This window comes from Balaenoptera physalus (genome assembly GCF_965194825.1).
Source record: "Balaenoptera physalus genome assembly, chromosome: 9".
Classification (NCBI taxonomy): domain Eukaryota; kingdom Metazoa; phylum Chordata; class Mammalia; order Artiodactyla; family Balaenopteridae; genus Balaenoptera; species Balaenoptera physalus.
Window position 1 is genome coordinate 63,192,141 of NC_138888.1, and position 16,912 is coordinate 63,209,052.

A 16,912-nucleotide genomic window follows, 5' to 3' on the forward strand; every position below is an offset into this window, starting at 1 on the left:
ACATAAGGCAAATACTAACAGCCATAAAAGGGGAAATCGACAGTAACACAATAATAGTAGGGAACTTTTAACACCCCACTTTCACTGATGGTCAGATCATCCAAAATGAAAATAAATAAGGAAACACAAACTGTAAATGATACATTAAACAAGTGGACTTAATTGATATTTATAGGACATTCCATCCAAAAACAACAGAATACACTTTCTTCTCAAGTGCTCATGGGACATTCTCCAGGATAGATCATAACTTGGGTCACAAATCAAGCCTTGGTAAATGTAAGAAACTTGAAATTGTATCAAGTATCTTTTCTGACCACAACACTATGATACTAGATATCAATTATAGGAAAAAATACAAACACATGGAGGCTAAACAATACACTACTTAATAACCAAGAGATCACTGAAGAAATCAAAGAGAACATCAAAAAATACCTAGAAACAAATGACAATGAAACCACAATGACCCAAAACCTATGGGATGCAGTAAAAGCAGTTCTAACAGGGAAGTTTATAGCAATACAATCCTACCTCAAGAAACAAGAAACATCTCAAATAAACAACCTAACCTTACACCTAAAGCAATTAGAGAAAGAAGAACAAAAAAACCCCAAAGTTAGCAGAAGGAAAGAAATCATAAAGATCAGATCAAAACCACAGTGAGATCTATCACCAAGAAAAAAAGAGTGACAAGTGTTGGTGAAGATATGGGAAAAAAAGGGAACTCTTGTGCACAGCTGTTGGGACTATAAACAGTTTAGCCACTACGGAGAAGAGTATAGGAATTCCTCAAAAAATTACAAACAGAACTACCACATGATGTAGCAATCTGACTTCTGGGCATATATCCAAAGGAAATGAAAACAGGTTATCAAAGTGATACGTGCACTACCAAGTTTAATGCAGCATTATTCACAATAACCAACGTACAAAAACAACCTAAGTGTCCACCAATGAATAAATGTGGTGTGTGTGTATATATATATTCCATTATATATATGAAATATATATGTATATATATAAAATATATATGGAAATGGAATACTACTCAGCCACAAGCAAAAAGGAAATCCTACCATTTGCAACAACATGATGGATAGTGAGGATTTATGCTAAGTGAGATAAGTCAGACACAGAAAAACAAATATTACAAATTATCTCTTATATGTGGAATATAAAAAAAATATTGAACACAAGGAAACAGAATGGAAGGGTGGTTACTAGGGGATCAGGAGTGAGGAAATGGGAGATATACTGTTTAAGGTACACACTTGCAACTAGTATATAAATTAAGACCTGGAGATATAATACCCAGTACAATGATTATAGACAACAAAACTGAATCATAAACATGAAACCTGCTAAGAGCCTATGTGTTAATTATTCCCATCACTAAAGAAATGATAATTAGGGGATGTGATAGAGGTTTTAGCTAACGCTATAATGGCAATCATACTGAAATATAAATATATAAATTCAATATCTTACACATCTTAAACCTATATAACATTATATGTCAGTTATTTCTCAATGAGTATAATTCAATGTTTAACGGAGAAGGAAATAATTTATTTACAGATGGACTGTAATGTCACTTTTATTACTCACAAGTTTTAGGTGTTCCCCAGTAGAAAATCAACCAAAGAAATAAAATATTTGCATCAATAGTGTGACTGCCAACACTTAAAATTAAAATTGTACTGTTGACAATGTTCTGAAACATTTCATGTTCAAAAAATTATATAGTAGTAAATAATATATAGGGAAGATCTTTATAAATGTTAGGCATAAATCTAAATATGAACTGAAACTTCCTAATCACAATTAAAATTATAAAATATGCAGTATGTCATTTATATATTTATATATAATAGTTATATGTGTTATGAGTATATATACATATGTAAGTTATACATCTGAGATTTTAAAAAACCCTCTTTGTATACTTTTATAGCCATAAACAAATCAATCTTGAAATAACAAAAATGACTTGAATGTGATACAAATACTTTGTAGAAAATAGGAAAGAAGTCTTTTGAAAGATTCTCCCTCCAAAAGTAAATTGTAAATAGAGGCAGACACATACACACACAGCAGTCAATGCTCTCTCAATTTACCAATCCTATTTTGTGTCATATTTTGTCATACAACATAGAAACTAGAGCTATAAATATATACTAGAATGTTAGATTTTCAAAAAATAGTTGAAAAGTAACCAATTACTCCACAAAAGAAAAACAAGTCATCTTGCATATAGTTGATATAGATTCACAGAACTCTATATTGTTTTGTTCACGAAAAAGTCTTGCATGTTTCTATACCCATATCAGCTCAACAGTGAGTTGGCACCTTCTGAAGAGTCAGAAAAATGTGAGAATACCCAATTTCTTCTTGTGGCCCTAGTGCTAGAGACACTAACAAGACAGAGGGAACCAAAACAGGGAGAGTTTTATAAAGGGTATATTAATAAATTGAAGAATTTTTAGACACCCAATTACACATTTTTTTCATATTATTTACTTGTGGGACAACATGACTCTATGTAAATATGTGTAATTGGAGTGCCAGAAGTTAGAGGGAAGAGAAAGTTGAGAGGAAGTGGGGACAACAATAAGAATAATTTGTGACTTCTCAACAATTAAGTTAAAGAGGCATGTTGTAAACATCAGAGCAATCATAAAATAAATAAAATGAAGGAATATAGCTAATAAGCCAGAAGAGAATATAAGATGGAATAAACATTTTCAATACAAGGCAGAAAAAAGGAGGAAAAGGAATAGAACAGAGAGAAAAAGAAAACAAATAGCAAAATGAAACATTTAAAATCACCCATATCAGTATTACATTAAATATAAATGAAATAAACAGGAGTTAAAATATAAGTTTGTCAGACTAGTTTAAAAAACAAACAAACAAAAAAAGACCAAATTCTATGCTACATGCCTAAAGTATGAAATATCACAAATGTGCATCAAGACGAATGCAGAAACAAATTGCTATAATCATACGATGGAATACTATTAAGCAATAATAATGACTAAACTACTGATAGAGTTAACAACATGGGTAAATTTCAGAACAGCATACTGAGCAAAAGACTCCCCCCCACCCCCCCACACACACACATAAGTGTTGGATGATTCTATTTTTATATAATAATAGAGCATTTACAACTACTACTCTACAGTGATAAAAATAAGATACATAGTTTCCTGGAATGTAGGGAGGGCTGAATAAGGGAAGCTATAGAATATTTCACTTCACGATTGGGGTGATATTTAAACAGATGTACATCAAAGTGAGAGAATTCATTGCAGCTTATGTCAATCATAATTTAATAAAATTCAGAAGGAGTACTAAATTAGAAATGAATAAAAATATTATATCCAGAAATGTGTTAACATGCTAAAAGATGCTTAACAACAGTTTAATTTACAGTGTGTAAGCTTAAAATTATAATTAACAACAATGTGAAGACTAATTAGTAATTAATGTTCTACAAAAAATTATTTATACACACAAACTCACATATACATACACACTCACATACATACACACACATATCTAAACACACACATAAAATAATTACCAATTGAAGCTGAGTACATTTGTTTCATGTGAGTTTCAATGACAGAAGGATCCCGAGAGCTGTAACTTCCCAATTCAGGGTAAAAGCTGGAGCCAATGTCATCTGGGGGGTTGTGTTTCCCTTGTGGATATTTCTTGGCTATTCTAAGGTCCCAATGTGAGAGGATTGGATGGTTCCAATGTACATATTTACCATCAAATTGTGGATTTCCATACCAGCTGTAATAAAATATATGTAAATAATAATTCCGAGGTGGCAGTTCTTCCAGGTAAGGTTCAGAGGCTTTGGAAGGTTTCACAGTGATTTCAACACTTTTTAAATTCTTGACGTTTGTTTCACTGTCGATTTTGTCACTCTTTTGGGAATCAAAAGTTTTTACCAAATGAGGAGTTTGTTGCCGAATTTCTGGAAGAAGGTCAAGTCCAAAAGGATCTCCAAAAGCAGCTTTATGTGGTCTCAGCATTTTTAAACCCATCATCAGAGAGAAAATAAATAGAATAAAAAGTGACAAAGTGATGCAAGTCCTTCTTCGAAACTTTGCCATGATGTCATACTTTAAATTCCAAAATGGTAAATGTTTAGCTGTAATTTATTGAAAACCGGTAATTAATAAGTGGTATTAACAATATTTTCCAATATATTCAAAAGGAAAACTAAAACCATAAAGTGTTACACTGCAAAATTTTAAAGTGCATTATGACATTAACTATATAATCAAATATTAATATCTACAAAAGAATCTACACATGGCTAGACTGAACAGCAGTATGTATTTGGAAATATCACAATTACATTTTTGTCAGACAAAGATTTTAAGAATTTAAGAAAATGAATACATTCATCATTTGGACAGATTCTACATATACTGACTATAGAAAGGAAACATTCCATATAGAGAGACTAAAATTTTCTAAATATAAATATAAAATGAAAAGTTCATATTTAAAAACAAAATATTTATGAGTATATTAAAAACCTAGTCATTAAATGGAATTTCAAAAACTTATTCTTTGACTACCTCACTTCTAATGACCTGTTCTTCCACCGCATTTCACCAACTCAGGTGTCATACTCATAATCTTGATCTCGTCATTTTCAATCAAAATTGTTATTTCATTTTTTTCCATTTTCTACACATAACCTTCCATGCTTTGAGCCTCTCTACTTCAGTACTCCCACTCAGTCAATTCCTTTACCTTTTTGAGATGTCTAATCCACTGACTCTACCACTTTTTCACTATCACTTTTTTTCTTCATGTTTTGTCTCTAGTGAAGCAGTTTATAGCCCATAGTCCAGCACTGAAATTCCTCACTTGCAAAACAATAGGCCCTCCATATCCACAGGTTGTTTGAATCCACGGATGAGGAACCCACAGAGGGCAAACTGTACTATGCCACTTTACATAAGGAATTTGAGCATCCACAGATTTTGGTATCCACGTGGGTCCTGGAACCAATCCCAGCCCCCTCACGGATACCAAAGGACAACTGTACCCTTAACTTCCTTTACTTCTCTCCTTCCTTAATACTTATCTGGTAGAACCTCAAATAAATGATGCCTGGCTTGACCTTGATCCAGAATTACATAATGATATTGGAGAAAAACACACACCATGTTGACTTTTCACTCTGAATTTATGACCATAAATTTCGGACATTCAAGATGGCTTAACAAGCCTATTACTATACCCCAGTACTTTCACTTTTCTAACCTCAAAAGAATTATTTCATTCCTTCTCATTTTTCATCAAACGTGCTACTACATCACCAATTTCCTTTATTCTCTTCAGATAGCCATGTCTTATACTTTGTAGAGAAAACAGAATCAATCACATAAGAAATCCTTTATCTTCCTATTAAGAAATTAACCTAGTAACATCTACTGTTTTATGTCAGCAAATATTTCCAATTTTAACTTTAGTATTGTTTCACTGCTTTGTTTTCCTTCTTCAAGAAGTGCTATTACTTTTATTGAATCTTTGCTGAATTTTTACAACTGCACCTTCTTTTTCACCTCTTTCTTCATTTAATTTTGATTTTTAAGTGTCTTGTTATCCTCTATTTCTCATATGGCATTATCTGTTATGTTTGTCTTCTAGTCTTCAGTTAGGAATATGAATTTTGTCAATTTTAATTATTTTAATATTCTCTCATTTCTGAGGTTTCATAATTGTAATTTACTTGTTCATTCATATCTCACATACTTTGTTTACTTCTATTTAAATATTAGGTTACAGTTGTTATATATTTATGAACATGGTTCTCTGGCATGCTTCAAGTATTTACAAGTTTAACTTTTTTGCCCATAGTGACTTTGTATGGAATTTGACTGAAATTCTTTTTTCTGTTGCTAAATATTACATGAAATAATTTTTCCTTAATGTTTGAAATGAATGTTCAATCATGATAATTTTTCTAGCTTCACAACTCTAGCAATCATTCTTCTGTTGTTTTTATGAAGTTTTAATATGGCCTTGAATTTTTTTCCGAGATCAGTTGGGGTTTTCTCCATTCCCACATTTACCTGGAATTTGTTATTTCCCTCACTTTTATTTTGTTCCTAACCTGCTCAATTTGAAAGTTATTTCCAGAAGTTACTCTTCAATATGAGGCTTTGTCCTGAAAATGAGTTTCAGCTACTTAGATTTATTTTTAAAATTTATAAATAAATAAATTTATCTTTTTGTTATTGATTTCTAGTGTGAGTCAACTGAAAACATTCCCGGTGTGATTTCAATCCTTTGAAATATGTTGAGACTTGCTTTAAGGCTCAACCTATGAACAATTTTGTTAAGTATCCCATATGCACCAGAAAGGAATATATATTCTGCAGCTAGTGGTTACTGAGTTCTACATATGTCTACCAAACCAAATACACTAAGCATGTGGGTTATACTTTTCATATTCTCACTCATCTTTCTTCTACTTGTGTTGAAAATCCCCCACCATCATTATGCCATGTCTATAACTGCTTACATTATATAATTGTCACTGATGTTATTATGTGGAGACAAATTTAGGAGTTATATTTTCCTAAAGTATTAAATATTGTTTTATAATGAAATGTTCCTTCCCTTCTCTACTGATGGGTTTCGACTTAAATTCCACTCTAATATTAATATAGCTGTAACTTATTTTATTGGGTTCATGTTGGCACAGTATATCATTTTTATCACCTCATCATCACCTTAAATGACTAGTTTTTTTTTTTGAAATATGACATTGCTTTATTGTTATTGTTGGTTTTAATCTAATCTGATAGTCTCTGTCCAATAATTATAGTATTCAGCACATTTACAATTCTACAAATATCGATACTATAGCTTTAAATCTGCTTCCTACTTTTATCCTTAAATCTACCCTTACCCTTCTACTTGCTTTCCTTTTGGATTCCTTCTTACCAGCCTTATTTTCTCTCTTATCTTCTTTTTAATTGTTTCATTCTTCCCTATTTCCTTGTTAATCATACAATCTCTTTGCTATTAATTTAGTTATCTTAGTGATTACAAGCATGTACCCTCACTTGTCAAAATCCAGTATGAATTAGAACTTTACTGTTTCTTAAACAATGAAAGCACTCTTAGAAGATTTTGTTTCCTTTATCCCTGCCCCAACTTTTGGCTCCCATTTTGGTATATTTTATTTTTTTACACATACCTTATACCCCTCCAGATATTATATTGTTCTGTACAGTCAATGTTCATTATATTTACCCTTTCCTTTGTTCTTCACTTGCTCCATCTCCATACTTCCATTTAAAATAATCTCCCTTAGGATGAAGAAATAATTCCCTTTAATAGGGTCTTTGGTGTTGGTCTGTTGATACTCTTTTTCATATTAGTTTGTTTGAAAGTATCTTTATTTTGCCTTCACTTGGACTTTTTATGTATACACTTCTACATTCATAATTATTTTCTTTCAGCACCGCCCTTATCTTCTGTCTTTGATTGTCTATGATGAAAATCCAACTATTATTTTTTCTCTTTATTCCTTTAAGGATAATGTATTTTCTTTTTCTCTGGTTACTTTTAATATTTTTTCTCTTCATCTTTGGTTTTCAGCTGTTTTCCTATGGAATATATAGGAGTACGGTTCTCTTAACTTTTATCTTGCTTGAGGTTCAAAGTGCCTCTTCAATCTCTGGGTTGGTATCTTTCCTTAGTTTTGTAAAACTCTTGAACATTATCTCTTCAAATACCACTTTTGCTCAATTATTGCTCTCTCATCTCTCATTATGGAATACGTTACACACATCAGAATTTTATGTCCCATGTGTTTCTTAAATATTCTTTAAAATTTTCCTCCTTTTGTCTCTCCATGGTTGTCTGAGTATTTACTTCTGCACTATTTTCAGTTTCCTGATTCTCTTCAGCAGTGACTAATTAATTTCAGTTATAATTTTAGTCTTAGAATTTCCATTTGACTCTTCTTAGAGATATCAGTTCTCTGCTAAAATTTTCCATCTTCTTTTTTAACTCCTTGAATTTTTTAATCCCATTTATTTAAAGTCCACCTCTAATAACCTGAATCTGAAATCTTAGGATTCTGTTTCTATTGCCTGTTTGGTTTTTTCCTCTTAATATCTGGACAGTAACTCTTTTTTTTATAGGCTAGGTTATTTTTTTACTGAATGCCAGACATCACATATGAAAATTTTCAGAGACAATGTGAGGCTCTATATATTATTTTCCTTCAGAGAAAGCTTATTTTTGCTTCTTGAAGACTTCTAGGGTAGAGGAAGATTATCTTAATATAATCACAGACTGAAATCTTCAAAACTAGGTATAAGTCCTTCCGAAGATTTGGTGTATTTCTGATTCATCTTTACTCCTTTATACTCATGGGTTCTGAAATCAAAGTCACAGGTATTTATCAAGATCCCTCCTCTAGGATGGGCTTTGGAAGGGCCCTGAATTCCAATTTTGGTCCCCAAAGAGCCATGAAAGTACCAAAAGCTCTGTTCATTTTCTCAGCCGCCACTTTCTACTTATATTCTCAGCTTCTCTGCAGCTACTTTTGAATCAGAGGTTTTAAATACCACCCCCCTATTTCCTACCCTAATCTCTCAAAGAAAAATTAAGTTTTAGGGCTAGAATCATTCAAATACTTATATAATCCCACCTGAATTCCCCTGTATCCTTAGTATAGTGAAAGGCTTTCTATACCTATGACTCAAAATTCAGATGCAATAAATAAAAAACAGATTAACTTAACTACATTAATTTTTAAATATATATATGAAAAGCACTATAAAATAAAGTGAAAGGACAACTGACAAACTGAATGAAAATATTTGCAAGATCTTCTGTGTCACTCAAAACTAGAAAAATGTAAATTAAAACCTCACAAAGGTATCATTTCTTATCTATGAGATTGGCAAAAAATAAAAAGTATGAAACTACATCCTGTTGGCAAAACAGTGAGAAGCACTCCTATGCATTGCTAGTGAATACAAATTTGTACAACATTTTTTGGGAACTGGCAATATCTAACAAAATTACACATCCATTTTCCTTTTGACTCAGCAATCCTACTTCATGGAATTTACCTTGAAAATACACAACCAACAGTAAATACATAAGTTCATATACAGCATTGTTTGTAATTGTAAAATGTTGAGTATTCAGAAAAAAATGAGAAAGAGCTCTTTGAGATGACGGAAAGTGATTTTCTGGATATACTGGCTAAATGAAAAAAGCAAAATGCAAGTAAGAAGAAATACATTTTCTCAAGTGAGCAAAAGAAACACAGAAAACAAGAATCTAATAAGGTTGATTATCTACAGAGTTAGAAACTGGGTGGAAAATAAGGGGAGATGAAAATGGGGTAGAAGGGTGGGGAATGGAAGTAACTCTTCTCTGAGTATAACATTTTATGCAGTTTTGTCTTTTTGAGCCACATTATATTTCACATATTCAAAACAAACGAAAAATATTTAATGTTAAACTCCAGTTAGTAAGTGGGTTATTTTTTGCTATGAAACAGGTTAGCAAGTCTTAAAATACTTAATGTGTATTGTAAAAATAAGCAATATATGCTGTGAAATGGGGTCCAGGTTTTTCACTGACAAAAAAAAAAAAGTGAGTTACAAATGTAGGAAGTGGGAGGCTAAAACAAAACTTGTGTTGTCAGATTGTAATTGTCAGTATCAGTATGGATGTACGGCTTTTAAAAGATCAATAAATAGGAGTGTGTGTGTGGGTAGGTGGGTGTGTACACATATAAATACATGCAATTTATTTCCTAGCTCTGTCCACTGAGAGAGTATAGAACCAAGGAAATCCTGGCAGCAATAAACACATCTGATGACAAGACTCTGAATTGTATGTACCCCTGTCTACTTGATAGAACCAGGTTGATTCCAAGAACGTGGCTGAGAAAGTACAAGATGAGCTTGGGACATCTTGCCAGAAAGTCAGGAAGTAGTCAAAAAGTGTAGAGACACGTCCATAGGACACAGGAGTCAGCTTGAAGGGGCAACTACTGACTAAATCTGGGACAATTTCAGCATCAAAATAATGACAAAGAATAAGAAGTTATAGACATTAAAATAAGAATTCATGAATCTATACTGACATTTTTAAAATGTAAAAATAAATAAATGGAATAAAGAAGACATTTTAGAATACCAACTAATAAATTTAGATGGAATAATGAAATTGGACTATCACTATTTGGCTACTACCATAACTGTATCAAGGAAGAATCATTAATGGATATTAAATGAGGGGTTAAAAGAAGCAGGGTTTATGAGAAACAGGATATCTACATATTGGCAAAGCATCTCCCCCCCAAAAGATATCCAATTAACTACAAAGAGAGACATAGTAACTTAACAGTGCAGAACCTAGCAGACACCACCTTAAACAAGTGATCAAAATTAACTTTAGCAGTTAATTTTGAATAAGTAGATATCTTGAGTCTACAGAGTGGATGCTCTAAGAAGAACACAGAATCACTGCTGTGGTATTTCTGTCAGTATTAGTCCGGATCTGATCACAAAGATACATCAGACAACATATTAAGATACTCACATACACAGATATGTACCTACATATATATATATGTATACATATATGCATATGTACACATATTACATATAATATGTATGTAAAATTATATACAATGTAATATACAAGTGTGTATGTGTGTGTGTGTGTAATGATAAAGCAAATGTGGCAAAATATTACCATTTGGTGAAGCTGCAGGAAAAATATACAGGGATTGTCGAGTTGTTTGTATTATTTTTGAATCTTTTCTTTAAGTCTAAAATTATTTGAAAATGGAAAAGAAAAAAAAAAGACTATCACCAGCAAACTGGAGGACATGAACTCTTAACATAATACCTGCTTATTTCGGGGAAGGACCAACTCATGCAGTCCTTAAGCTTTGCACTGCAGGACTCCAGGGAGTGATATTCCTATGTATGGAATGTGACAACGTTGTGCATAGGAATAAAGGGATGAGATAACCATTTTGACCTGCTTCTATGATTTGCCGTCCTAAAATTTCCAAGTTGTCAAGATAAAAACAAATCCTTCCCTTTACTTAAAGAAGGTAAGAATTTTGACAAGCCATTAAGTAGAAAAAAAAATTATGGATATAATATGATCTCAACTACAGAGAGGAAGGAAGTATACTTAAACATGTAAAATGATTACCTCTGGGTAATCATTTACTCAGTGATATTTTCTTATGCTGTCTTCTAAAATTAGAACATAATATTTCATAAGGAAGAAAAGCTTGTTTGGAGTAGGTATTTTATAAGGAAATAATCAATGGTAATGAATATTGACAAATCATAGAGAATGGGAGGAATGACTACTAGATTCAGAAATTAGTAAGACATTGATTTTTGAAATGTTGATCAGCTGAATGGGTGAAATGCATGGAAGAGTCAGGATACATAATGGAAAGAATATTGATTTTGAAATATGAAGATCTAAGTTCAAATCAGCTATGTTGACCTAATTGTGTGACCCTGAGTTTTTTTTAATCGTCCTAAAAGAAAAAAATTAACTGTTCTGTTTTCTGACAAAGTTGTTCTGTAAATCATGCAAGATAACGTATGTGAAATAAAATGTAAAAGGGTAATGTTTTAATCAAATGTAAATACTGATCGGACTTTAAAAAAAGAAAAGTGAAGAAATATATGAAACAAATAGTTCTGAGACATTTTTCTATTTGTTAGATTCATTTCTCAGAGCTATGGATGAACACAAAACACAAAATATCTATTTATAAAAGCCGCAATTCCACCCCCCCCCTTTTGCCTCTAAATCTAATTTCTCTTTTCCTTTTATTTAATTCATTCACTTAAAATGTTTATCACATCATTATAGGTGATCCACTGGCTCTACCCCAACCTCCTGATCCCAGTGAACAATAAGGCATCTCAACCTAAATAAAGGCAGCACACCACTGTGATTAAAAGTATGGGCTCTGCAGTTCAAATGCCTGGGTTCAAATTCTAGCTGTGCCTTTTTTTAGCCATTTCACCTATAGAAGTGGCTTGATCTTTTCCCTGCTTCTTTTCTCATCTTCATGAGTTACTACCTCACTCAGAGGATTTTTGTGAGGATGAAATAAGTTAATGTTATAAAACCCTTAGAATCATTTCTGGCTTAGTGTAACACTGAATAAATATGAACAATTATTTATTCTCATGATGATTATTATTAAAGATGGGTGTCTGGCAAGCAATCAATAACCAACACATAGTTTACTCTCTCTACTTATTCTCCATATAGCTAACTTTTGAAATACTACTCTAATCCTTCAAGAAAAGGCTGAACTGTTGCCTCTTCTTGATACCTCTCCCAATGATTCCAGGGTGAAAAGTACTCACTTTCCCATACAGTCTATTATTACACCATTACCTACTTTTTAAATTGGCTTTTTTAATGTATTGCTTCATGCTATTTAATGTATTATACCCCCTACTAGATTGTTCCATAAGGTCCAGAAATGGAGTCCTTACCTTTACACTCTAGTAGAACCCAATATGTTTTACATTTAGTCAGTGGCCATTAAATGTTCAGCTTAAAGAATTTAATGTCTGGCCCTTTTGTTTTTGACATTGGTGTCTATTTGGGCAGTATGTGTATAAACAGATTCTTCAGTCTATACTAAACATATTATATAGGAAGAATCATAGATAGATAGACCTAATAATTTCAAAAATCTATTTTAATAAAAATTATCATGTTCAACTTAGCAAAATGATGAAACTTGAGATGCCTAGCAGGTCTAACGATTTTTAGTAGAAAAGGAGTGGTAGAACTACTTATTTGGTTTCAACAAAAGAAAGAAGTTTCAGAAGTCACCTCAGAGAAAAAAATTCCAAGTTAATTGCAGATGTAAAGGTTCCCAAAGTAGCAATGTACTCAATACTCAAGGTAGTGGGTAATGAAAATCTAGTATCTTCAAAGGGCAGTTTACATGACATAATAATACATAGAAATAATACGTTCTTTTGAAACTCTATGACTTCTATTTTTGTGTTTGGTGATTTGGAGGTCTTTTAATCTTTGAAATGATTGTTTTTGACTTGGAGGTCTAGTGAGATATAAGAGATTCAGAATTAGTGTGATATCAATTATGATTTCGAAAAGGATTAGCTCCTACCCTGTTACTCAGAAAAGCCCAAAAGATTTCACTTTTTAATTATTTATTATTATACAGATTTCTGGTTGCTTTTTTCTTTTTCCAGCTGTTTCCTAATATTATTTTCTAAGAAGCCACTGTAGAGAAATACAACTAACACTAGAAGACACACCTGGAACTTTCAAAATCCATTTCTGTACCACGAGTTCCTTGCTTAGGTCGGTTTTAATGTAAACACCTGGACCCTTTCGTTAACAGAAATTCAGTTAAGCATAATCTCATCTTTCCATTTTAATCTTCCCAACAATCTATGATGTAGAACTTCTTTTTAATACCATTTTACAGATGACTGAACTAAGGTACAAAGCATTTAGTAACTTTTTCCAAGTCTCTGGGCTAACAAATGGCTAAGTAACCTGTCTGAGGTTAAGCAGCTAGCAAGGAACAGAGAAGTATGGCTCTAGAATTCAAGCTCTTGTCCTCATCTTATTCCACCTTCCTACATTTTAGACAAATCAAGTTTAGAGAATATAACACCATAAATCTTGTGACAGATGAAAACTGCTGACATGTGGTCATGTTTTCATTTAAAGATTATGGATTTAGAAAACAAGGATTATCTGTTACCTACTCATAAACTGTAGTCCAAATTTAATCTGAAGAAAGCTTATTATCTTATCAGACACTTACTATTCATTGTGTGACTAACAGCCAACAGCTCTGGTAATGTTTTATGCATAAAGCCTGAAAATCCGCAAGATTCACTACACAACACTATTTTTTCATGGTTTACATATAGCTCAACATGAAGGGAGTAACACATTGTCATGAAAACGATGTGCAAACAACGTAACTTAATATTACCAATACCTAGATTTTATTTTGTATTTTTCTTTCAAACTATTGTCTAAATACTTTACCATAATCAACCCATTCCAGTCCTATTTGCCTTTAAGGTCATATAATTAACATTTTCCTCCCTTGTTTTATTTATTTTTTTAAGCACTTCCGCATTTTCCCTTAACTCTTATCCGCAGGGTCTTGCAACATTGAAACGAAAACAAACTATCCTAACTGCCTAAATTCCAATTTGCTCCTTTAGAAAATGGGAAAAGATACTATTCCAGCAGAGTTGCACCCTGCGATTTAGCAAACGAGAACAGTCTAAGATGATAGTGCCCAAACGTGTGAACAGGTGAATGCAAAACCCATTTCTGCCTCGGCCTCCCCACCCTCGCTCTCCTCTCCCGACGCCCGGGCGGCTGGAGACCGGAGCCCGCCACCTTCCTGCTATAGCCCAAGCCCGGTAGGCCTCGACCTTCCCACTTGCCCCCAAGGCTCAAGGCCGAGTTTGGGGACAAAAGGACAAGGCTCTGAAAGGCTTCCATCACTCCCGAAATACCCAGCTTGCTGGGGAGGGAAGGGAAAACCGAGGCGACAGGGCGTTCCGCTCCAAAGAAGTGGCAGAGACGACGCCAGCAGGGTCGAGATAAAGTAGTATATAGAAGGCAATAAAACTAACCCAGACAAAATAAGGGGTAAGAGTGACAGAGTAGGGTGTCCTGAGGTCCCAAAGCTCGCAGCTTGAAGCCGCCAGCCGTGGGCCGGAGGAGCGCAAGGTCAAAGGCCGTCTGCAGGCGAGCAGATTGGCTGGCGGGTGAGCGCGCAGGCGCTGGGGGGTGGCCCTGGTGCCGGCCAAAACCTCGTCTGCAGGGCCCAGAATCCTCCAGCCACTCACCAGGGTCTAGGAATTCAGCCACCAGTAGAGACTCGGCCGCCCGAGACGTTGAAGCTGGGAGTACTGAGAGCCCACGCCTGCCCTGCTGCGAGCCCGAGCAGCCCCGCCTCCCGAAGGGCGCACGCAGAGCTTTCCGGGAGCCCCAAGGGGCGGGGCCGGGATGGGGCGGGGCTCACTGAGTGGGCGGGTCTCTGGTTTCCCGGCAGAAGCCCCCTGGGGTCTGTGAGGGACGGGAAGGGCTGTGGGTGAGAGAAGGGAGAGCATTTTCTGAGCGTCTCATAGGAGTGGAGCAAAGGGGCAGAGTAGAGTTGGGCTGGACTCGCATACTCTTTTCCCAACTAGAGATGACTCATTCCTCTCTTAGAAACTGGTCTAAGGTTCTGCTGGGAAGCTTTCACTAATAAAGGACAACTGTATTTGATGTGACGTGTCCAAAAGTTGCTTTTAACTGGAGGACACTGGCTGTTTTCAAACTTTTAAAATTAAGGAACTGCTTGCCCTTTAAAAAAAAAAATGAAACTTTACTTGGAAGCTAAAAAGTAAACAGAGATGACATTTTTAATTTGCAAACATATTTATAAAATCACGTGTGTGTTGAATACTTATAGAAATAATTGAGAACAATGAGGCAGCTGTGAAGAGCAAGAACTTTTGAAATAGGGGTTAGCAGCTGAAGGTTTTTCACCTTATATCAGCCTCAGAAGCCAAGAGAATTCTCTATTTTGTTTGGTTACATAGTAACAAGGAAATCCTCACAGTCTAGAAGGTGCTGATGTGAACAATTTTGTAAGGGCTCTCCTTAAAATCTCACTGGATTTTTTAAACAAATTTTAATTGTGAAATATACATATGTGAATGTATCCCATATGTGCACATTTTAAAGAATAATAATAAAAAGAATACCCAGGTACCCACTACATACCTGAAGATTCAGAAAAGTACCAGCATTTTTGAAGCCTTCTAAGAGGCCTCTTTAAAAGTGTCTCTTTCCCTCCCAGCCAGAAATAATTATTATTCTAAGTTTTATATTACTCCTTTACTTGCTTTTTTGAAAATAGTTATATATGTATAAGTCCCTAAAAATATAGCTATCCTGGTGTTGTATTTTTATGTAAGTTATACATCTTTTCCTCTAACTTCTTTTTTCACTGCACATTCAGGTTTTGAGATTCAACTACACACAAATCCATTTCACATGGACTAATCTGGCATATCATTACCCATAACACCCATGCTATTGTTAGATTTTAAAACTTTTGCCTGGTGGTAGCATCTGATTGATCTTTTAATTTGCATTTTCCCCCTTGCTAATAGGATTGTGCATCTTTATATGCTTAGTAGCTATTTGGGTTTCTGTGACATGCCTGTTCTCAATTTTGGCTCATTTTGTCGGCTTGATTGTTTCTGAAAATTAATTTGTTGATAATCTTTATATATTTTTAAAGTTTAAGTACTTCTCTCTTGTCAGTTATATGTGTTACGAATAGCTTCTCTTAGTTCGTGGATTGTCTTTCAACTTTTTACGATGTCTTTTGTTGACCAAAAGCTGTATATTGTAAGGTACTGCTAGTTGAATTTAACAATTTTTTAGATTATAATTTTGGGCTTTTTGCTTTCTTGTTTACAAGGGTCTTCCCAACCAGAGGCCATAAGCTATTCTCTTTTATTTTCTTCTAAAAGTTGTAAGGCTTAATTACAAAATATTTTAGACACAGAAAAGTACAGATAACATAATGAACAACCATGCACTCAACTCTATGTCTCAAACACTTTGCGAGCCCCTCTTCCTTACGATCCTTCTCTAAAATTTCCTTAGCTATTCTTGTCTCTTTATTTTTTCATATAAACTTTAAGATGAGTCAGCCAAGATCCATAAAAAACCCTATTTGGATTTAACTGGAATGGAATTGACAGAGGTCTACTGAGGTCAATGTAGATGCTGACTGAATTGTGTCCCCAGACTTGCCCAGACTTAC

At 34.0% G+C, this 16,912-nt stretch overlaps 1 protein-coding gene across 3 annotated transcripts in view; it reads right to left on the bottom strand.

Moving 5' to 3' along the window:
• The window catches only part of MANEA (mannosidase endo-alpha), a 69,576-nt gene extending 54,491 nt beyond the window's left edge, over window positions 1–15,085 (bottom strand). The window contains exons 1-2 of one of the 3 annotated variants that reach the window (XM_082475434.1): window positions 14,937–15,074; window positions 3,593–4,174 (exon numbers count right to left, since the gene is read on the bottom strand). In XM_082475434.1, the coding sequence (XP_082331560.1) occupies window positions 3,593–4,136 (544 nt within the window). In that variant the 5' untranslated portion in view covers window positions 4,137–4,174; window positions 14,937–15,074. Of the gene's footprint in view, window positions 1–3,592; window positions 4,175–14,936 lie in introns of all 3 variants that reach the window. The other 2 variants (XM_082475435.1, XM_082475436.1) reach the window with 2 other exon arrangements.
• Between the last annotated feature and the right edge of the window lie 1,827 nt (window positions 15,086–16,912).